Genomic DNA, 23,445 nt, shown 5'->3' on the forward strand with positions numbered 1-23,445 from the left:
CCATAACATTAAAACCGTTGATTCCCCATTGATTATCTTGTTGCAATGGCACTTGTCAAATGGTGGGATATATTAGGCAGCAAGTGAACAGTCAGCTCTTAAAGTTGACGTGTTGGAAGCAGGGAAAATGGGCAAGTATAAGGATCTGAGCCACTTTGACAAGGGCCAAATTGTGATGGCTATACGATTGGGTCAGAGCATCTCCAAAACAGCAGGTCTTGTGGGGTGTTCCATATGCCGTGGTTAGTGCTTACCACAAGTGGTCCAAGGAAGCACAACCCTTGATGCGGCGACTGTGTCATGGGCGCCCAAGTCTCATTGATGTGCGTGGGGAGCTATGGCTAGCCAGTCTGGTCCGAACCCACAGGAGAGCTACTGTAACAGAAACTGCGGATAAAATTAATGCTGGCTATGACAGAAAGGTGTCAGTGCTTCACAGCTTGCTGCATATGGGGCTGCGTAGCTGCAGACCGGTCAGAGTGCCCATGCTGACCCCTGTCCATCACCGAAGGCTCCCACAATGTGCATGGGAACATCAGAACTGGACCATGGAGCAATGGAAGAAGGCGGACTGGTCTGGTGAATCATGTTTTCTTTTACATCATGTAGACGGCCAGGTGTGTTTCACTTATCTGGGGAAGAGACGGCACACCCAGACCAAGAGACCAAGTACACCCCTTCATGGCAACAGTATGCACTAATGGCAGTGGCCTCTTTCAGCAGGATAATGCGCCCTGCCTCACTGCAAAAAATGGTTTGAGGAACATGACAAAGAGTTCAAGGTGTTGACTTTGCCTCCAAATTCCCCAGATCTCAAGCCGATCGAGCGTCTGTGGGATGTTCTGGACAAACAAGTCCGAGCCATGAAGGCCCCACATCAACTTACAGGACTTAAAGGATCTGCTGCTAACGTTTTGGTGCCAGATAAAAGGGCACACCTTCAGAGGTCTTGTGGAGTCCATGCCTCAATGGGTCTGAGCTGGTGGCACAATATTAGGCAGGTGGTTTTAACGTTCTGGCTGATTGGTGTATACATAATTAATTAATTAATTAATTAATATTTATCATTATACATCATTTATTATTTGTTTATTTATAATTTATTATTATTCATTTAATATTTCACAATTGACTTTCTATTTATTGCATATATTTCCTGGAATTTTTTATTTATTTATTTATTTTTTGCCCATCTCTGATAATCTTAAAATGATTAGAATATAAGCAGTCATAATTATATAAATATATTTTTTTAAGTTTTAAGAAACATACTGCAGAAATAGAATATTGCCAATTTTACAACATTGACACATACAAACAAAAATAGTAATGAAATAAATTCTGACTGAAGTATGATTTTGTTTACACAGAAAGACATCTAATTACAGTGTCAGATGAGGCAGAGCTAAATTAATAAACATTAGTAAAGTTTAACTAGGAGAAACGGCCATAGCTGACATTCCTAAGCAACAGGCGGGGGGGCGGTGCCTTTCAGATTCTGTAGTGTCTTGTTAGACCTTTCTGCTCTCAGCCAATCAGATTCACCGTAATGATGATGTCAATTACTGGAATAGATTCAACTCTTCAAAGGACACTATAATTCTCTGACCTGAGAATAAGACATGCCCCATCTTGAATGTCTTTTTTTTTTTTTTGCTGTGTGTGTGTGTGTGTGAGAAAGAGACAGAAAGAGAGAGAGAGAGAGAGACTGAGATGGAGCTAAACTGAATTAGCACTTCATTCTGAGGCAGCTGATGAAATGAGAGACTGGAGGTCTGAGTAAAAGAGCGGCGGCCGAGCGTCTCCACTCCTCCATTACACACACGCCTCTTTAAACACACACAGCGTTTCCTCACACTGATCTGTATTCAGCACACACTCGCACTGCTGATAATGCACACACACACACACACGGTTTTGAAAAGAAGGATGATGGAGTGTGACAGGACAGAGACGTGAATCTGAACATTTAAAGGAACAGTTCGGCTAAAAATTCTATCCCAATCGGTGTCGATCACCGATCATTTGCACTGTGATGCTAACGTTGCTAAGAAATAATGGAAGTTTATGGCCTCCAGTTTAGCATCGTACACCGAATCTGCAAATAAATCATCACACACTCACCTGCTCGACTCTGTAACACAATTATGCAGAAACAGCTGTAAATATAGCAAAATAAGTCTGCATTTAAATATATATATATATATATATATATATATATATATATATATATATATATTTATCACAGACGTGTGAAAAAATAAGTACACCCCATGGAAATGGTTTTATTTATTTATTTATTTTTTACAGATTTGGACAGCAAACATTTGATCCTCTTTGAAACAGTGCCTGTTAATAAAATTGATACACTCTATCAAATGACAGATAAAACTGACATTTTGTAATAATTTTCATACTTTAAACGAACAAAAAACTGATCAGTCACATGGAAAAAGTAAGTACACCCCTACATTTATCACACCTTCAAATTCATAAAATTACAATCAGGTGTTCAAGATTGGGTGCCAGTGATTAGAACCACTCATATGTAGTGTCTGGTGTTCCCTATGTTATTGAGGTGTGTGGTGTCATCATGCCAAGTTCTAAAGGGTTCTACAAGGCCTTCAGAAAAAAGTTTGTGGATGCCTGTGAGTCTGGCAAATGATTTAAAAAGATCTCCAAATTTTTTTAAATACCTCATTCCACTGTAAGGAAAATCATCTACACGTGGCACAGATTTCAAATGTCCCAGCAAATTCAGTCAGATTGTCTGATGCAAAAAGAAATCTCCATGAACCCCAAAATTTAATCACAGGATCTGCTAGTAAGTCTTGCATCTTGGTGTCAAAGTGCATGCGTCTACAGTCAGAAAGAGATTGCACAACTTTGACCTGCATGGGAGGTGTGCCAGGAAAAAGCCTTTCAAGACTACAGTTTGCCAGTGAGCATGTAGGCAAAGACCAAGGCTTTTGGAATAATGTGCTCTGGACAGACAAATCAACGATAGAGTTGTTTGACCACACAAACAGCCACAGACTAAAAACAGCATTTCAGGAGAAGCACCTCATACCAACTGTGAAGCACAGTGGTGGAAATGTTATGGTTTGGGGTTGCTTCGCTGCCTCAGGGACTGGACAGCTTGCATTCATTGATTCATCTATGAATTCTGCATCATATCAAAGAGTGCTTGAAGACAATGTGAGGGCATCTGTCTGAAAGTTGAAGTTGAACTGAAAGTGGACCTTTCAACAGGATAATGATCCTAAGCACACTAGCAAATCCACCAAGGTATGGGTCAAAAAGAAGAAATGGAAGGTTATGGAATGGCCTCGTCAAAACCCAGATTTGAGTCCCATTGAAATGTTGTGGAGGGATTTGAAACGGACCATACATGCAAGAAAACCCTTGAACATCTTGCAATTGAAGAATATTGCATGGAAGAGTGGTCAAAAATTCCAGCAAATCTGGTGGACAAGTATGCAAAATGCCTACAAGGAGTTATTTCTGCTAAAGGGGGCAATACTAGCTTCTGAGGCCAAGGGTGTACTTACTTTTTCACCCAGAAGGATATCATATCTATTGATATTTCTGTTGAATAAATGATTGAAAAAGCTCAATTTCCGTGTCGTTTTATTCAAGTATATCAACAGCATTAATAGGCACTGTTTCAAACATGATCAAATATTTATATATATATATATATATATATATATATATATATATATATATATATATATATATCCACAGCCCCTTACCTGCATCTGATGCTGGGTATGGAGTAAAACCAAACTGTGTGCTGAGGAAGGAAGTGATGGAGCTACGACTGGTTTTATGTCTGTGACGTCAGTTTGTCAGACTCTCCATGAAGCTTAGCATGTATGATTTTCAGCTGTAAGTCGAGTATAACTTTGCCTCGGGTGCCTCAGGTGCCTCAGGCTGACAGATGGACTGTTGACTCAGAGTCACTCCTTTAGTGGTGCCAGCACTGGTGAGGCTAAGAATGCTAACCCACTGCTAAGTTAAAGGTCATTTGACTCCTGGCGCGAACTTGATAAAAAATGGGATTATGCGCAGCCACCACATGTCTGACTCAAGAGGGGATCAGGGAGGTTTACTGCTTCCTCTCTGATGCCTAAAGACATTCAGCATTTGCATTAACATGTTTCACTTCTTTCTGAGGCCTCGACTTTACAGACTTGTGTGTGTAATGCTTTGGATGTGACTCAAGGCTAGTATCATGTTTAGCTGGGATTTTGGAGTGTGTGTGTGTGTGTGTGTGTGTGTGTGTGTGTGTTTGTGTGTTGGGGGTTGGGGGGTGGATCACATTTATTCTCTTACATGGAATTGTGGGACATCACACACAAAGCACAAATCATCACAACGTCTTAAATGTCACCTACTCCCTATTCCCTAAATATACTCGGTCACATTTGGTGTCTAAAATGTTTTTCTTCTCATTTGCTATCAGTCCACTGTGGACGTGTCCCAAACCACACAGCTTATTCACTATATAGTCCACATAAACATCATCATCAGTCCACTGTGGACGTGTCCCAAACCACACAGTGTATTCACAATATAGTCCACATAAACATCATCATCAGTCCACTGTGGACGTGTCCCAAACCACACAGCGTATTCACAATATAGTCCACATAAACATCATCATCAGTCCACTGTGGACGTGTCCCAAACCACACACCCTTTTCACTATATAGTCCACATAAACATCATCATCAGTCCACTGTGGACGTGTCCCAAACCACACAGCGTATTCACAATATAGTCCACATAAACATCATCATCAGTCCACTGTGGACGTGTCCCAAACCACACACCCTTTTCACTATATAGTCCACATAAACATCATCATCAGTCCACTGTGGACGTGTCCCAAACCACACAGTGTATTCACAATATAGTCCACATAAACATCATCATCAGTCCACTGTGGACGTGTCCCAAACCACACACCCTTTTCACTATATAGTCCACATAAACAGCATCATCAGTCCACTGTGGACGTGTCCCAAACCACACAGTGTATTCACAATATAGTCCACATAAACATCATCATCAGTCCACTGTGGACGTGTCCCAAACCACACACCCTTTTCACTATATAGTCCACATAAACAGCATCATCAGTCCACTGTGGACGTGTCCCAAACCACACAGCTTATTCACTATATATTCCACATAAACAGCATCATCAGTCCACTGTGGACGTGTCCCAAACCACACACCCTTTTCACTATATAGTCCACATAAAATCCATCATCAGTCCACTGTGTAGTAAATAAGATGTGATTTGGGACACTGTGTCCATGATCTTATTCTGTGACCTAAATTCATACACCATGACATTCACACACTCGGCTTGAACTGTTAATCTCAGAAACATTACACACACACACACACAAAACACACACACACACACACACACACACTAAATTCAATAACATAAATTACACATGAATATTAAACAGGAGAGAATGAATGAAATTCTAAGCTCGTCCTTACTCACAGCAGGGTTTATCCTCACTATGCTGATCATATCACAGCCAAACAGCACCAAATCTCAAAACGTATGTGTGTGTGTGTGTGATTATGGATTACTGTTCCTGGTCGGATTTAGAGTGTCACACCGGCTGAGGATTTCAGTCCATCTGTGTAACTCAGAGGTACTTCTTTTTGCGCCTGTGGCGTCACATTACTGAGCATTGAAGTTTGCACACTACCAAGAAACCCATACCGATTTTGACAAACTAACTAACAAATCTGACAGGATTTCTGAGAGGATGTGTAAAAATCCACAATCATAAACATGAGTGTGATATAACTCTCTGCAATTTCACAATGTTATCGATTAGCGACATAGCTAGCGTTAATGTAATCCGTGGCTAGTTTTGTAACTAGAGTAGATTAGTGAGAGTGGTTTGGGTGCTAAAACGGGTGCCAAAATTATTCAGCAAAACCAAAGCTGTCACACAAAAAAAGAATGAGAAATCAAAATATATTCAGCTTAAAGTTAGTTGATGCTAGGTAGACTGTGTAACTGTAGCTCAGTAAATTAAAAAGCTCTATCTATGTTTACCAGAAAGATAGCCAATGTTACAGTAACTATTAAACTGCCAATAGTCAAATTCTTCAGCAGGCTAAGCTAAAGTGGTGAAATTTTTCCATATATCTGCATAAATATGACCTAAAACATCATCAATCCTAAAAGTAGACACCTAATTGGTTTAAATGAGAATTGCTATGTTTGGAGAAAGGAAAACACTGCATTCCAGCATAAGAACCTTATCCTATCTGTGAAACATGGTGGTGGCAGTATCATGGTTTGGACCTGTTTTGCTGCATCTGGACCAGGACGACTTACCGTCACTGATAGAACAATGAATTCTGAATTAAATGGAAAATGTAGGACATCTGTGTCTGAACTGAATTACGAGAGAAAGTGAATCATGCAGTGAGACAACGATCCTGAACACACAAGTCGTTCTAGAAGAAGAATAATGTTAATGTTTTGGAATGGCCAAATCAAAGTCCTGAATTTAATCCAATAGAAATGCTGTGGAAGGACCCGAAGCAAGCAGTACATGTGAGGAAACCCACCAGCATCCCAGAGTTATGTAAAAATAAGACAGAATTATCTGGAATAGCAACATTTACCTCAGATGTGTTGGTAAAAATGTATAAAAATAATAAAAAAAGATTCAATATGACTAAAATTGTGCTGTAATTACACTTAGCAAGGAACGCCCCCGGTGTACGTGTGATCCTGATTGGTCAGTTGTGTACATAACTGTGTCACTGCCCTAATTGATAAATGAAATATCAGTGCAGTGAATCATTAGAAATATGTAAAGCACAGAATTAAGGATGAGGTACACACACACACACACACACACACACACACACACACACAGTTCTGAGGTAAATGTGTGAGTGTGACTATTTCATTTCAGCTAAGTAGCTAACTTTCACATCAGTGAAGATGGCATGCTAGCTAATAATCTAACAGGCTTAGCTTGCTAGTTAGCTAATTTAGCTAATGCCTAATTTATACTGCTTTAACAAATCGACACAGCTCACTTAAAATCTACACCAAGAAGCTAAGCTATCTGATGCTAGATAGCTAGGTCACATTCTTACTGAGGAGATGTCTGTAATGGACACGTTTAGCTAGCTTATTTTGTTCAGCTTTGTTTACCATGTTGTAATCGTAAAACCTTGTAGCACCTTCAGTTTCTCTGAAGTATAAACACTCTATGATTGATGTATTTATGTCCCTCGCTCTTACTGCTAATCCATAATAATAAGTGAATAACATTTTAGCTAATGTCAGTTCCTGATTTGTCCGATTCCTAAGCTGCAGCTACTCTGGTCTTTTTGCATCCAGGCTGCACTCACATCTGTTTTTGCTTACAAACATTAAAGGAGTGTATATATGTATTACCACAGGTTTTTGTTAGCCAGCTAGCTACCGCACAGATCTGACAAGATTTCTCATGAATAAATATTCATAATCACATAATAATCATAGTAATGACACATTTTCTTTCTTTCTTTCTATCTTTCTTTCTTTCTGTCACTCTTTTCTTTCTCTTTCTTTCATTTTTTCATCATTCTTTTCTTTCTCTCTTTCTTTCACTTCATCCTTTCTTTCACTTTCATCTGATTTTCTTTTTTGTTTGCCTTCTTTCTGTGTTCCCTTCTTTCTTTTTTAAATTTCTTTCTGTTTCTTTCTTTCTCTTCAGCCCATCTTAGTTCACCTTCATCTGATTTTTCATCTTTACGTCCTTCTTTCTTTGTCCCTTCCTCCCTTCCTTCTTTCTTTCTTTCTTTCTTTCTTTCTCTTCACTCCATCTTTCACACCTTTTTATTTCACCTTCATCTGATTTTCTCTTATTTGCTTCCATCGTTCTTTGTTCCCTTTTTTCTTTTTCTTTTTTAATCAATTTCTTTCATTTTTCTTTCTTTTTGCTATTTCTTTTGTTTCCCATTTCTTTCTTTCTTTCACTTCCATCTGACCTTATTTTATCTTTGCTTCCTTTCCACCATTTTTGTTTTTTCATCAATTTCATTCTTGTCTGTCTTTCCTCTATTTGTTATTATTTCTTTTCTGTTTCCCCTTCTTTCTTTCTTTCTTTCTTTCTTTCTTTCTTTTTTCTTTCTCTTCAATCCATACTTTTTATTTCACCTTCATTCAGTTTTTTCTTCTTTGCTTCCTTTCTTCTTTATTTGAGTCTTTGTTTGTCTTTCTTTTCTTGTTTCTTTCTTTGTCATTCTTTTCTCTCTCTCTTTCTTTCTTTCTTTCTTATTTCACCTCCACCCAATCTTATTTTATCTTGGCTTCCTTTCTTCTTTCCACCCTTTTTATTTTTTCATCAATTTCTTTCTTGTGTCTGTCTTTCCTCTATTTGTTATTATTTCTTTTCTGTTACTACCTCTTTCTTTCTTTCTCTCTTTCTTTCTTTCTTTCTTTCTTTCACTTCAAAACAATGAACATATGTTTTATTTATTTATTTTTTATGTTCAGTAACATAAAAGGGCCAATAACTATGAATAAACCAAGTTAAAGAAGTGACCTCTCCACACTATAAACTCTGATAAACTGTGTATCTGACTACATACAGTATAAGGTAAGGATATTTTGTTATAGTATATCACTCCTCAACTGTGCCATGTCAGGGTTTCATGGAATGTAATAAAGCATGAAAATGTCAAGATTTCTTGTCCCTCTAGAAAGACAGACAGAGAGAATGAGAGTGGGAGAGGTGAGTGATAGGTGAGAGCGAGGGAGAGAAAGGGGAGAGAGTCATAGCTGCCTGTAAAATACACCCGAAGCTCTAAAACAAGATAAGAGCAAAAGAGAGACAGAAAGACAGAGAGAGATGGGTGGATGTGATGAGAGATCAGACAGGATGTGTTTATCTTAGCGCACCGAGGTGTGCCGCAACTAACACGCTCCGTTTCTTGTACTTTCAATTACACAGTGACGGTTAACAAGTGTAGCGCGGTGTGTGGCAGGTAAACGAGTGAACGAGCAACGATGACAGGAAGGACAAACACACACACAGACGCACACACACATACAGTACAGAAAAACTCACACTTTACACATTAGAGTGAGTTCAGGTGGAGACTGTGCTAACACGCTAAACCAACGTTAATGAAGAGGCTTCTGGGTTCTGCTTTTTAAGTCAATATTCAAACTTGTTGATGATTCATTCACTTCACGTAGGGCACACTACTTCAGAGTCTGAAAGAGAGACCACGTTGTGCAGGACAGTGTGGGTGTGTCTTTCAGTGTGACAGATGGGTGTGTCTTTCAGTGTGACAGATGGGTGTATCTTTGACTGCAACAGATGGGTGTGTCTTTGAGTGTGACAGATGGGCGTGTCTTTGAGTGTAACAGATGGGCGTGTCTTTGAGTGTAACAGATGGGCGTGTCTTTGACTGCAACAGATGGGTGTGTCTTTGAGTGTGACAGATGGGTGTATCTTTGAATGCAACAGATGCGTGTGCCTTTGAGTGTGACAAGTGGGTGTGTCTTTGAGTGTGACAAATGGGCGTGTCTCTGAGTGGGACAGATTGGCGTGTCATTGATTGTGACAAATGGGTGTGTCTTTGAGTGTGACAGATGGGCGTGTCTCTGAGTGTGACAGATGGGTGTGTCTTTGAGTGTGACAGATGGGTGTGTCTCTGAGTGGGACAGATGGGTGTGTCTTTGAGTGTGACAGATGGGTGTGTCTTTGAGTGTGACAGATGGGTGTGTCTCTGAGTGTGACAGATGAGTGTGTCTTTGAGTATGACAGATTGGCGTGTCATTGATTGTGACAGATGGGTGTGTCTCTGAGTGTGACAGATGGGAGTGTCTTTTAGTGTGATAGATTGGCGTGTCATTGATTGTGACAGATGGGTGTGTCTCTGAGTGTGACAGATGGGAGTGTCTCTGAGTGGGACAGATGTGTGTGTCTTTGAGTGTGACAGATTGGCGTGTCATTGATTGTGACAGATGGGTGTGTCTTTGAGTGGGACAGATGGGCGTGTCTCTGAGTGGGACAGATGGGTGTGTCTGTACAGGAAAAACCAGCACATCTTCAGGTGTGCCAGAGTTTGGGACAGACAGGTGTGATTTTGCGTCTTGGTCTGACTGTCTAATCTAATCTGTAGTGATTATCTTAGATCTGTCGTGTCTTCCTGTAACCTGAATATGTATTTCCTATCTCCAGGTGAATGTGTTTCCCGGCTGCAGTAAGGCGTTGACTCGGATGCTGTATTGTCCGTACTGCGGCGGGTTTGTGGACCTCAAGCCGTGCAGGAGTTACTGTCAGAACGTCATGAAGGGCTGCCTCGCTAATCAGGCTGACCTGGACCCAGAGTGGAACGTCTTCATCGGTACCGTCACGCATTCTCTCTGTCTCTCTCTCCCCCTCTCAGTATGATGGTGATGTTATTGACGATGATGTTGTCTGTAGCTGATGTTTAGCTCCAGCAGTGATGCCTCTCAGTGCTAACTCGTTTAACAACTCTTATAAGAACCTGTGTTGTAGGTGTAACGCTAGCCAGCTAGCTATTATACTTATCTTGGAGCTATTTAGGTTGTACTAGTCAAAACTTCTCATTGTTATGCTAACGATCCTACTCACATCAATAACACTAGCTAGTTAGCTGGAGCAAACGCAGGCAGAGAAGATCTATATTAATCTCAGCTTAGTAATCTAAGTGCAGCCATGACTGTTTATTTAAGCAAAAAATGTTCATTAACGTGTTCCGCAGTCGGAATGTCCTCCATGGTGAGAAGAATTTTGAGATTTCTGTCCTCAGTGATTAGCGATTCTGTTTTGAAGCATGCAGGCTAACCGCATATCTCCGTATATCACAGGAGGAATCGGCTGACTCAGCTGACCATGTGTGATCTCGTGCTAAAACACTGAGGCGTTTTAAGACTTTTCTCTTACACACATCTGGGGGGTTTTTTCCATCTCCTTTGTTCTGTGACATTTCAGCAGATTTTTCATTTTCCTCGCTATCGATTTTCAATCAGTGTGTCTCTCGTTCACAAAAAGCCATCGACCCTGACGCGGCTCGGTCACATCGCCGCCGAGAATCCGTTTATCTCTTTAATATTTATGTGTGTGTGTGTGTGTGTGTGTGTGTGTGTGTGTGTGTGTGTGTGTGTGTGTGTGATGTCGTAATGTCGTTCCTAAAACCGATCGTGACATTTAGCTTCAGGATCTGTTGATAAGGCCTTATTGATCGGGTCATGCTCGGATTCCATCCTTTTTGCTTGTGCGTGTGTGTGTGTGTGTGTGTTGCATGGGGAGATTTAGGGAGCCGCCTAATGGAACAGTAGACTCTCTGTCTGTTTGGTTAGTGCACAGATTTCAGCCAAAGTGGAGACCCTCGGCTTCTCGCTGTACACAAGAGAATTACAGCGTTTCGTTTTAGCGTGCATGTTAAACATTTCCTCTTAGCTTGTCCCATCCGACCTCTGAACTCTCACACACACATACACACAGACCACACATGATCACAGGCTCAGAAATAACAGATAGATTTTAAAAACTGCTAAGTAAAAAGTCAGTACTTTAAGGATGTGTTAACGCAAAGTCAGTACTTTAATTATCTACAAGTAAAGGCTCAATGCTTTCATTTTCTACAGTGAGGGAAAAAAGTATTTGATCCCCTGCTGATTTTGTACGTTTGCCCACTGACAAAGAAATGATCAGTCTATAATTTTAATGGTAGATTTATTTGAACAGTGAGAGACAGAATAACAACAAGAAAATCCAGAAAAACGCATGTCAAAAATGTTATAAATTGATTTGCATTTTAATGAGGGAAATAAGTATTTGACCCCTCTGCAAAACATGACTTAGTACTTGGTGGCAAAACCCTTGTTGGCAATCACAGAGGTCAGACGTTTCTTGTAGTTGGCCACCAGGTTTGCACACATCTCAGGAGGGATTTTGTCCCACTCCTCTTTGCAGATCTTCTCCAAGTCATTAAGGTTTTGAGGCTGACGTTTGGCAACTCGAACCTTCAGCTCCCTCCACAGATTTTCTATGGGATTAAGGTCTGGAGACTGGCTAGGCCACTCCAGGACCTTAATGTGCTTCTTCTTGAGCCACTCCTTTGTTGCCTTGGCCATGTATTTTGGGTCATTGTCATGCTGGAATACCCATGCACGACCCATTTTCAATGCCCTGGCTGAGGGAAGGAGGTCCTCACCCAAGATTTGACGGTACATGGCCCCGTCCATCATCACTTTGATGCGGTGAAGTTGTCCTGTCCCCTTAGCAGAAAAACACCCCCAAAGCATAATGTTTCCACCTCCATGTTTGACAGTGGGGATGGTGTTCTTGGGGTCATAGGCAGCATTCCTCCTCCTCCAAACACGGCGAGTTGAGTTGATGCCAAAGAGTTCCATTTTGGTCTCATCTGACCACAACACTTTCACCCAGTTGTCCTCTGAATCATTCAGATGTTCATTGGCAAACTTCAGACGGGCATGTATATGTGCTTTCTTGAGCAGGGGGACCTTGCGGGCGCTGCAGGATTTCAGTCCTTCACGGCGTAGTGTGTTACCAATTGTTTCTTGGTGACTATGATCCCAGCTGCCTTGAGATCATTGACAAGATCCTCCCGTGTAGTTCTGGGCTGATTCCTCACTGTTCTCATGATCATTGCAACTCCACGAGGTGAGATCTTGCGTGGAGCCCCAGGCCGAGGGAGGTTGACAGTTCTTTTGTGTTTCTTCCATTTGCGAATAATTGCACCAACTGTTGTCACCTTCTCACCAAGCTGCTTGGCAATGGTCTTGTAGCCCATTCCAGACTTGTGTAGGTCTACAGTCTTGTCCCTGACATCCTTGGAGAGCTCTTTGGTCTTGGCCATGGTGGAGAGTTTGAAATCTGATTGATTGATTGCTTCTGTGGACAGGTGTCTTTTATACAGGTAACGAGCTGAGATTAGGAGCACTCCCTTTAAGAGTGTGCTCCTAATCTCAGCTCGTTACCTGTATAAAAGACACCTGGGAGTCAGAAATCTTTCTGATTGAGAGGGGGTCAAATACTTATTTCCCTCATTAAAATGCAAATCAATTTATAACATTTTTGACATGCGTTTTTCTGGATTTTCTTGTTGTTATTCTGTCTCTCACTGTTCAAATACAACTACCATTAAAATTATAGACTGATCATTTCTTTGTCAGTGGGCAAACGTACAAAATCAGCAGGGGATCAAATACTTTTTTCCCTCACTGTATATGTTAAAAAAACTTCCACAAAAAAGTCAAGTCAAGTCATGGTTCCTCTAGGACCACAGTGCTACATAAAACAACATGCTAACCACATGAGACGACACAACTAAATAAGATCTACACATTTTTACATATAGTGCACTTGCAGACATGTGCTAACAACACAGGACAGTACACTACTACTAAAACAGAACAATAGGTACAGTAAGTGACAGTGCAGCGCCGAACAGTACACAGTTTTAGTGTGGAAGTGTCCGATATAACAGGTGGTGCAAAAGATAGGCGCCAAAGAGTAACAATATAATTTAAAAATGGTGTAAATGTAAACTTAACATGCTACGACTTAGTATTTCAGCAGATTCGCTTATACCATATGTGGACATAGCAGTTATTGCAGTAGCAGACAGGTAAAGTGTATAATAGTGAAAATAAATAGAATATTTTTATAAGTACAGTAGCAGCAAAACAAAAAAAAACAAACAAAAAAAAATGCAATGCAGTCAATACAGAAGTGTGCATATATTGCAATGAGAGTGGGATGGTGTTCAGTTCGGAGAGAGAGAGAGAGAGAGTGTGTGTGTGTGTGTGTGTGAGTCCAGCCTCTGAGTATTGAGGAGTCTGATGGCTTGGGGGAAGAAGCCGTTACACAGCCTGGTTGTGAGGGGTGTGTGGAGTCGTCCACAACACTGGTGGCTTTGCGGATGCAGTGTGTGGTGTAAATGCCTATGATGGAGGGAAGAGAGACCTTGATGATCTTCTCAGCTGTCCTCACTATCCGCTGCAGGGTCTTGCGATCCGATAGGGTGCAATTTCCGAACCAGGCAGTGATGCAGCTGCTCAGGATGCTCTCAGTGGTTCCTCTAGAATGTGGTGAGGAACCACTTTAATTGTTTACAAGTAAAAAGTTAGTAGGTTAATTGTCTACAAGTAAAAAGTTAGTAGGTTAATTGTCTACAAGTAAAAAGTCAATTACTTTGTCAGTACTTTAATGATCTACTTTAATGAGCTAAAGAGAAAACCGGTACTTAATGTTCTACAAGTACAAAAATCAGTGTTAAAAGTTAGCACTTTAATTATGTACAGTTATAATGTCAGTACATCTAATTATCTACAAGTAAAAAGTCAGCACAGATGATCTAAAAATTAAATGAATTATTGTAACGATCTGTCTACAAGTAAACCACCAATACCACCAATGATCCACAAGTAGAAAATGAGTACTTTAATTTTCTACAAATAAAAAGTGAGCACTTTAATTATCTACAAGTAAAAATTCAGCACTTTAATTGTCTACGAGTAAAATTTAGTAGGTTAATTGTCTACACGTAGACAGTCAATACTTTAAATGTCTGCAAGTAAAAAGGCAATTCTTAATTGGTCTACAACTAAAACGCCACAACTTTAATATTTTAATTGTCTACAAGTAAAATATCAGTACTTTAAAGGTCTACATTAAAGTGCTAAAGTAAAAACCAGTACTTAATTTTGTACAAGTAAAAAGTCAGTACTTAATGAACTACAACTGCAATGTCAGTACTTTAATGTTCTACAAGTAAAAAAAAAAAAAAGTGCTCAAAGTTAGTGCTTTAATTATGTACAATTACAGAGTCAGTACTTCTAATCAATATAGATATAAAATCAATATACTTATCTATAAGTAAAAAGTCATTTTGTTAACGCTCTTATTATTTCATTCGTCCTTCTATTCAGCGGCAGTATTTACAGTTTTCATTTTGTGGTATATATTTATACTGAATGTTTAGTATAATGTACATTTTTTTCTTAAAAAATTTGAATAATAATTTTTTTTAAGGGTAGTTTAGTTTTGTTTTCTGTAGTTCACATTAGTATGTGGTTTGGGTCAGAGCCCGTGGAAAGAGTGCCCGTGTCTTGTTATCTCTTTGTGTTATAAGAGGATAGAACACAAGTGTGTAGGTCTAATCCAGTGGAAATGATCATTGATTTCTCTGCCGGAAAAACAGAAAGCTGCTTGTTCTGAAAGCGTCTCTGCGGAAATTACTCCTACTCCATTAAAGCGGAGCCATCAGGAAACCAAGAAGCGTAAATGACAAAGTGTGTTTTCTTCGGCTGCTCTTCTGTAAAGCATTCTGAACAGTAGCAATGAGACAAAGTCCGTGGAAGAGTGGCAGTCTGTCATGGACTGTGTTTCAGTGGGTGATGTTTAAACTCCCTAATGCTGAGACAGAATGATCCATGCAGGATGGGAATGAAACCGTATTTCCTGTCATATCCAAATCCCAGAACAGAGGTCACATCTCTGACATTCATAATTCACTGGCTAATAATAAACTGCGAGGACGCGTCACTTCTGCCAATCGGACGAAGCCGTGCAGAGAGCGCGCACTCCCATTAAGGCGCTGTGTGGGGTGGGACGGCACCCTTATCTCCAGGCTAAAACTGAGAGGACCGATGTCCCTGTGCGTCCAACACTAAATTAATAAACCCATTAATTTCAGAGTCCACGTTTTTAAACAGAGCGGCCGGAGGCTAAATGTAACCGTCTCTCTGTGGGCTGTGTCCCAATCCGCCATAACTCCGTGCTAAATAGCCTGTCGAAAGTATGTCGTATGCTTGTTGTAATTACACCTGTGCACGGTGTTCTATTTTAACTTAACTGTCTGCTGCGCTAGTGCAGCGGTTTGGGAGACAACCGCAGGCTAGTTGTCATGGTAACCGGGAAATCTTTTATTATAGCTGCTAAATGTTAAGTGTGAAAAAGATGTAGGTCTTGCTACGTAAATAAGTAACAAGTAACAAGTAAAGTAGTGTGATGGGAACACAACCGTGTTCAGGTTTGAGAAGTAAATGTGAAAGAAAACGAAAGAAAAAACAGAAAGAAAGAAATTTATGAGGGATAAAAAAGATGGGTGGGGTGAAGAAAGATAAAGGATGAAAGAATTTTTTTTTTTTTTAAAAAGAAAGGTTAGAGGGATTAAAAGTATGAGAGGGAAAACAACGAACAGAGAAAAGAACACGGAATGGGGGAAAAGACTTTTTAAAAAATAAGCGAACGAAAGAAAAGAAAGAAAGGAAGGAAGAAAAGGGGTTGGGTGAAAGAAATTAAGATTAAAAGAACAATGGGAAACAAAAAAGAAAGGGTGGAAGGAAGAAAACCAGAAATAATAGAAAAATAATGAAAGAAGAAAAGATGTGGCGCAGCACGGGAAGGAATAGAAAAATGAAAGACAACAAAACAAAGAACAGGAAAAACGAAATGAGTGGCATGATGTGACATGATGAAGAAAGAAATGAAGAAAAAGAAAGAAAAAAATTTAGCTGAAATGGAAGGAAAAGCAAGCAAAGTAAGTAAAAAAGAAAGGGTGGTGAGATGGAGGGAGGAAGGAAGGAAGGAGTTCCAGATGAAAGAAGTAAAGACAAATGAATGAAAGAAAAAAAGATAAGGAATAAAAAATGTGGCATCACAGATATTTAAAAAACCTTAAAAAAAGAAAAAAAAAAGAATGAACCAAATAATAGAAAAAAGAAAGAACATATACACACAGACAGACAGAGTGAAAAAAAAGAAGAAAAGAAAGAATCTACTAAGTGTGAGGAGGTAACAGTAATGAGAGTAATAACACTGATGCTGTGAGTGATGCAGCGTTCACTTGCACAGTCTGCTTTTCTGCAACCTCCGTCCCCTAAAATAAATGTGTAATCAGGTTGTAATGATGGAGCGGCTCTAATGGAGGCCTCTGATAGTCCTACGCTCTGCTTAGGTGACGCACAACATCAGCACTCACTACAAAACCATACTCCTCAAATCACACGCTTTCTATTATTACTCATCTTCTCAACGTGCATGAAGCGCACACTATGGAGTAAGTAACGCCAGCTCGCTAACTAACACGACGAACATTTCCAGGATATTCTAGAACCTTTTATAGCACAGCGCGGTTGAATTCTCAAATCTGATCGTTCAGAAAGTGCGTATCATTTTCCGTATAACAGCACGGATCGGACAGTTGCTCCGACTGAAACACTCTTGCTCATGCGATATCGCTTAATTGTTAAATGAAACATTGTAATCATTTCAACAAAGTGGAATAACACATTCCAGATCGTGCGGTTATAAGAAAATCTACAAGTCGGGGATTATTTTTGTATCACCGCACGGTCTGACGTGTGTTATTAATTTACGTAACATACAAAAGCTTAAAATATTATACAGTAGCTGTCAGCAAGTTGTTGGCATGCCATTACCCTTTCCATCGAAAGAAGTCTGTATGAGAAAAGTAAAGTAAAGAATAAACACGGGGTAAAAATGTAGCGGCGATAAACACTCATTTTCTCAACAGCCACTCTTTTTTTATTAAGACGAAGACAAAATGCAGCCTGTCACGTTACTGAGAAATCACCAATTATAAACTCCTCTGTCCTGTGTTGGAAAAGAATGTGAATGTGCTGACACTGGAGACTCCTTCCATGGTTAGATATGTTTGGGTTTTTTTAAACACATTGATGAGCTGTTACTATAGAAATGATATTGTATTTGAACGAGTGTATTAATATAAAGCTTGCAGCTGTTAGTGCTGCTGTTTTACAAAAGTATTCAACACCTTCCGACCAGATCAGAATCCAGACTTGTGCAATGTTGTCCTTGACATACAGTAACACCAAAATTTGCAAACATAAATAGAATATATGTATATATATATATATAGTGTAGCGAGCTTAGACTGCGACGATTTGTGCACAGACACACAGGAGGCCACTTAGGTGCAGAACGTGGAGAGTTTTATTCAGCAGTGTGGGTGTGTGGGTGAGAAAAAGATGTGGTGAGGTGAGGTGCTTGGGGGTTGTTGTCGTCCTCGGGGTTGTAGAGGGCGGGATGGATTCTCCCAGAGAAGTTGAGTACCTGTTTGGCGGTCAGGGAGGTCTGGGGAGGCAGCCAGGGAGCGAAGTTTTCTGCTGTGTCCGTATCCTCTGTGAAAAATAGAAAACAGAATGTTAGCATGATTTCATGGACCATCTCTCCCTTTGTTAGAGGAGGTAGGCCCTTTAATACACTCCCGCCGGATGCTGGATGGTGGAGATACAGTTTCAAGCCTGCCGCGCTGATAATTAGTCGCCAGCTGTGTGTGTTTTTCCTCTTACGTGTGTCGTCACAAAATATATGTAGGCAAATTTTTGTGTGTAGTGAACTAAATAGCACGTACATCTTATTTATTTGACTTCTAAACTGGATTACTTGCTGATGATGTTCTTGAAATCCCTCTGATTGTAACAATGTGAATATTATTTGCGCATGTTAAAGGTGCAACAGTTTGGGGGGGGGGGGGGGGGGTTTGTGCAAATGACCTGGAAGATACGTAGAACATGATAAAAAGAAATGTCTTAGCACATCTACTGTATGTAAAGGATTAAGTACAACTTTCTACGATTTGCACAATTACCAAATGCATATGTCTTGAGTACACATTAATTAATACACGATATTGACCCAGACGATTCTTGGACACTCTCTACAGAGATCTTATCCCTGACAACAAGAGTTGTTGAGAGAGGTTTGGTAAGATGTGACATGCCAAATTTTGTAATTATGTGGGATAATATCAGCTTCCACGGCACACATGTCATCGGGGAATGGTTTCATGTCCCCCAAAGGATGCTGATGGAGTTCCTTCCACCATTTTCTCCATTCCTGAATCCAGTTAAAGAATTATTTTCTGCATGTAGATCCTGGGGGCATCCTTCGGACACGCAATGGGCGGGAATCATTCGAATGTTGAACTGTCTAACTGTCTATAAAAAGTTTTGTGAAGAATGACACTAAGATAAATCATGTCAGATCTTTTCCCACCTTCAATGTGAAATTTTAGGGGATTTTTTTTTTCCCTTTAGTGGTAAAAAAATAAAAATAACCTGGTTGCATAAGTGTGCACACCCCTAAACAAATATGTTGTTGAAGCACCTTTTGATTTTATTAGACCACTCTTTTAGTCTTTTTGGGTAAGCGTGGTACATATTGACATATTGGTAATATTTTCCCACATTTTCTTGTAAAAATATTCTAGATCCGACAAATCGTAAGGGGATCTCCTGTGCAGCGCTCGCTTCAGGTCACCCCACAGACTTTTAGTTGGATTCAGGTCCGGGTTCTGGCAAGACCATTCAAAAACATTGATTTGCTTAAGCCATTCCTTGATTTGGATGTTTGCTTTGGGTCATTGTCGTGCTGAAAGGTGAAATTCCTTTTCATCTTCAGCTTACTAGCAGACATCTGAAAGTTTGCACAAAAATCGACTGGTACTTGTAGCTATTCATGATTCATGATCCACCCTGATAAAAGCCCCAGTTTTGACTGAAGAAAAGCAGCCCTAAAGTATGATGCTGCCACCACCATGCTTCACCGTGGCAATGGTGTTCATTTTTTTTGCACCAAACATACTTTGTGGAATTATTATATCTTTTGAAATTGCTCTCATCAGACCATATCACATTTTGTCTCATGTTTTGGTGTGATTTATTTGGGCTTGGCTGTTTTCTTTGTGAGAAAGGGCTTCCGTCTAGCTTTCCTACCCTATAACCCAGACATGTGAAGAATACGAAAGATTGTTGTCACATGCAGAGAGTAATCAGTACTTGTCAGATGTTCCTGCAGCTCCTTTAATGTTGCTGTAGGTCTCTTGGCAGCCTCCCTGGTAAGATTTTGTCTCGTCCTTTCGTACATTTTGGAGGGACGTCCTGTTCTTGGTGATGTCACTGTGGCGCGCCATTTTCTCTATTTGTTGTTGATGGCCTTCACGGTGTTCCAAGTTACATCTAATGTTTTGGAAATTCTTTCCTACCCCTCTCCTGGTCGATACATTTTAACAAGTTATATACTGTGCATGATTTGTCAGCTCTTTGCGAACCATGGCTTCAGCATTCGCATGAAACCAAGAAGATGTGAAGAAAATCCCATAGAAACAGCTGGTCTTTATTTGGGGTTAATCAGAATAACTGTATGATAATTACTTTTGAACCTGAGATTGAATGTGGTTGGTTCATTCTGAACACAGCCACATCCAGAGTTATAAAAGGGTGTGCACGCTTGTTTAACTAGGTTATTGTAACTTATTGTAACCTAACCCTTGCCTAAAATATTTCTGATTTTCTGTTTTTCATTCAATTTTTATACATTGTAATTTCACATTGAGGGTAGAAAAAGTTCTGACATGATTTATAATAGTTCATTTTTTTTTACCTGCCATTTTAACAGGGGTGTGTAGTCTTTTTATATCCATTGTAGATGACAAAAGCGTGACGAAATATAATGAGTGTGAAAATATCCGCTCGTTATAGTGGGTTAATGCAGCGGACCCATTTTGCACTATAAACCTCGTGCTTTTAAGAGTATAATAAAATAAAGACCGTGTGACATCATCAATCCACGCCATTGGACTGCAAATTAATTAAAACCTCGCAGGACGGTTTACACTCATCTCACTCATATGGAGATCGATATCAGGCACTGTTTACTGATCTGTTGTGGCGATAATGAGATTTTCAGTGGGTGCGTGTGTGCGTGTGTGTTACATTCGGATGATGAACAGCTCTGTGACATCGTTACTGCACCACATTGCATTCTTTTTCTGTCCCCAAAAGGAGAGGACGAGGAGACAAACTCAAGGAGACACGGATGTCCTTTTTCTGGCTGAAGATACACTGAGAAAAAGTCATTTTTTGTTGTCGTTTTTTTCTACAGAGTAAAATCCACAGTGCTCTGGGTCAATACTGAGACTAAATGAAATACATCATAAAGCTAAAGTCATTTGAAAAGACACATAGGAGCAGTTACACTCTGGTGAAAGAATCTAATTGGCTTGGTAAAAACCTCAAATTGCATCCCAGCATCAGCGCTGAATTTATTACTGTTTTTAGTCATGTATTATAATGCAATTATTTTTAATTTACTTTTTGTTTCTAGTTAATAACTCAGAGAAACACACACACACACACACACACACACACACACACATATATATATATATATATATATATATATATATATATATATATATATATATAATCTCCATCCATCCAACCATCCATCCATTCTCAACCGCTTATCCGTTATCGGGTCGCGGGGGCAGCAGCCCCAGCAGGGGACCCCAAACTTCCCTTTCCCGAGCCACATTAACCAGCTCTGACTGGGGGATCCCGAGGCATTCCCAGGCCAGTGTGGAGATATAATCTCTCCACCTAGTCCTGGGTCTTCCCCGAGGTCTCCTCCCAGCTGGACGTGCCTGGAACACCTCCCTAGGGAGGCGCCCAGGGGGCATCCTTACCAGGTGCCCGAACCACCTCAACTGGCTCCTTTCAACGCAAAGGAGCAGTGGCTCTACTCTGAGTTCCTCTCGGATAGCCGAGCTTCTCACCCTTTCTCTAAGGGAGAAGCCAGCCACCCTCCTGAGAAAACCCATTTCGGTCGCTTGTACCTGCGATCTAGTTCTTTCGGTCACTACCCAACCTTCATGACCATAGGTGAGGGTAGGAACGAAGATTGCCCAGTAGATCGAGAGCTTTGCTTTCCGGCTCAGCTCTCTTTTCGTCACAAAAAGCGATTGCAATACCGCTCCCACTGCTCCGATTCTCCGGCCAATCTCCTGCTCCAATGTCCCCTCACTCGTGAACAAGACCCCGAAGTACTTGAACTCCTTCACTTATGTTAAGTACTCATTCCCTACCCGGAGTAGGCACTCCATCGGTTTCCTGCTGAGAACCATGGCCTCAGATTTAGAGGTGCTAATCCTCATCCCAAACCCTCCCCACCATGACATTATATATATATATATTCATGTACAGTTGGGGAAATAAGTATTGAACGTGTCAACATGTTTTTCAGTAAATATATTTCCATTGAGGCTATTCACATGAAATTTTCACCAGACTTATTAACTCAAGAAATCCAGAAGACATGTTTAGAAGAATTGGCCAAAATCACACCTGAATACTACAGCCTTACAAACACCACTAAAGTGGAGAAGTGTTAAATAAATATCAGTTAGCGTGTTCAATCATTTTTTCCTTTGTCATTCCACTTTATTACACATAACTTTATTTATGGACTTTAATGTTGTGAATTCTTTATATTTCCGGATTTCTTGAGTTAATACTGATTTCTGAGACTAAGACTGTAACGAGGAGGAGGAGGGAGAAGCCAGGTTGTGAGGATGCACACCTGGCACTGATTGGGCTAATCACCGGGAGAGAGAGAGAGAGAGAGAGAGAGAGAGAAAGAAAGAAAAGGAAGCACCACTGAGGGAGAGAGAGGCATGTTCGCTTTATGTTTGTGTTAGATGTTAGGTTTGAATTATGGTTATTATTAAACTTGTGTTTATGTTGAGCCGGTTCCCGGCTCCTCCTTATCAGACTTTAAAGTTTTTTTTACAGAGACATTTGATATTTTCAGGCAATTCCACATTTGTGTGTGGAAGTAGACGAGAATTCATACTGTAATTTCATTTTGATGCAAGGATGTTGTTTATTTCTTGTTGCAAGAAATAAAAAATGGAAGGAAGCAAAAGAAAAGATACGAAGAGAAGAAAAATGTTCCATGTAAAAAATGAAAGCAAGAAAAGATAATGGGTGGGTGAGATGAAAGAAAGAAAGAAAGAAAGAAGATAAAGTGTGGGTGAGATAAAAGAAGGAAGGAAAGAAAGAAAGAAGGAAGGAAGGAAGGAAGGAAGGAAAGAAAAGATAAAGGGTAGATGAGATGAAACAAAGAAAGAAATATAAAGGGTGGGTGAGATGAGGAAAAGAAAGAAGGTGGTGGGATGAAAGAAAGATAAAGAAAGATAAATGGAGGGTGGGGTGAAAGAAAGAAAGAGAAGGTGGGTGGGATGAAAGAAAGAAAAATAAATGGAGGGTTGTGTGAAAGAATGAAAGAAACATGGTGGGTGGGATGAAAGAAAGAAAGAAAGAAAAAGAAAGAAAGAAGATGGGATCTATGAAAAGAAAGAAAGTGAGAAACGTGGTGGGTGGGATGAAAGAAATAAAGAACGTGGGTGGGATGAATAAAAGAAAGAAAGAAAGAAGGTGGGTGGGATGAAAGAAAGAAGGTGGGTGGGTGGGTGGGATGACAGAATGAATGAAAAAAGGAAATATAAATGGAGGGTGGGGTGAAAGAAAGAAAGAACGTGGGTGGGATGAATAAAAGAAAGAAA

The 23,445-nt window shown here is 40.1% G+C and overlaps 1 protein-coding gene across 1 annotated transcript in view; it reads left to right on the forward strand.

Moving 5' to 3' along the window:
• gpc6a (glypican 6a) overlaps positions 1-23,445 on the forward strand; it is a 188,821-nt gene that overhangs the window by 124,203 nt on the left and 41,173 nt on the right. Inside the window, exon 4 of the mRNA XM_053615044.1 lies at positions 10,242-10,407. Within this exon, the coding sequence (XP_053471019.1) occupies positions 10,242-10,407 (166 nt within the window). The remainder of the gene's footprint in view (positions 1-10,241; positions 10,408-23,445) is intronic.

Source organism: Ictalurus furcatus, chromosome 26, assembly GCF_023375685.1.
Source record: "Ictalurus furcatus strain D&B chromosome 26, Billie_1.0, whole genome shotgun sequence".
NCBI classification, from domain to species: domain Eukaryota; kingdom Metazoa; phylum Chordata; class Actinopteri; order Siluriformes; family Ictaluridae; genus Ictalurus; species Ictalurus furcatus.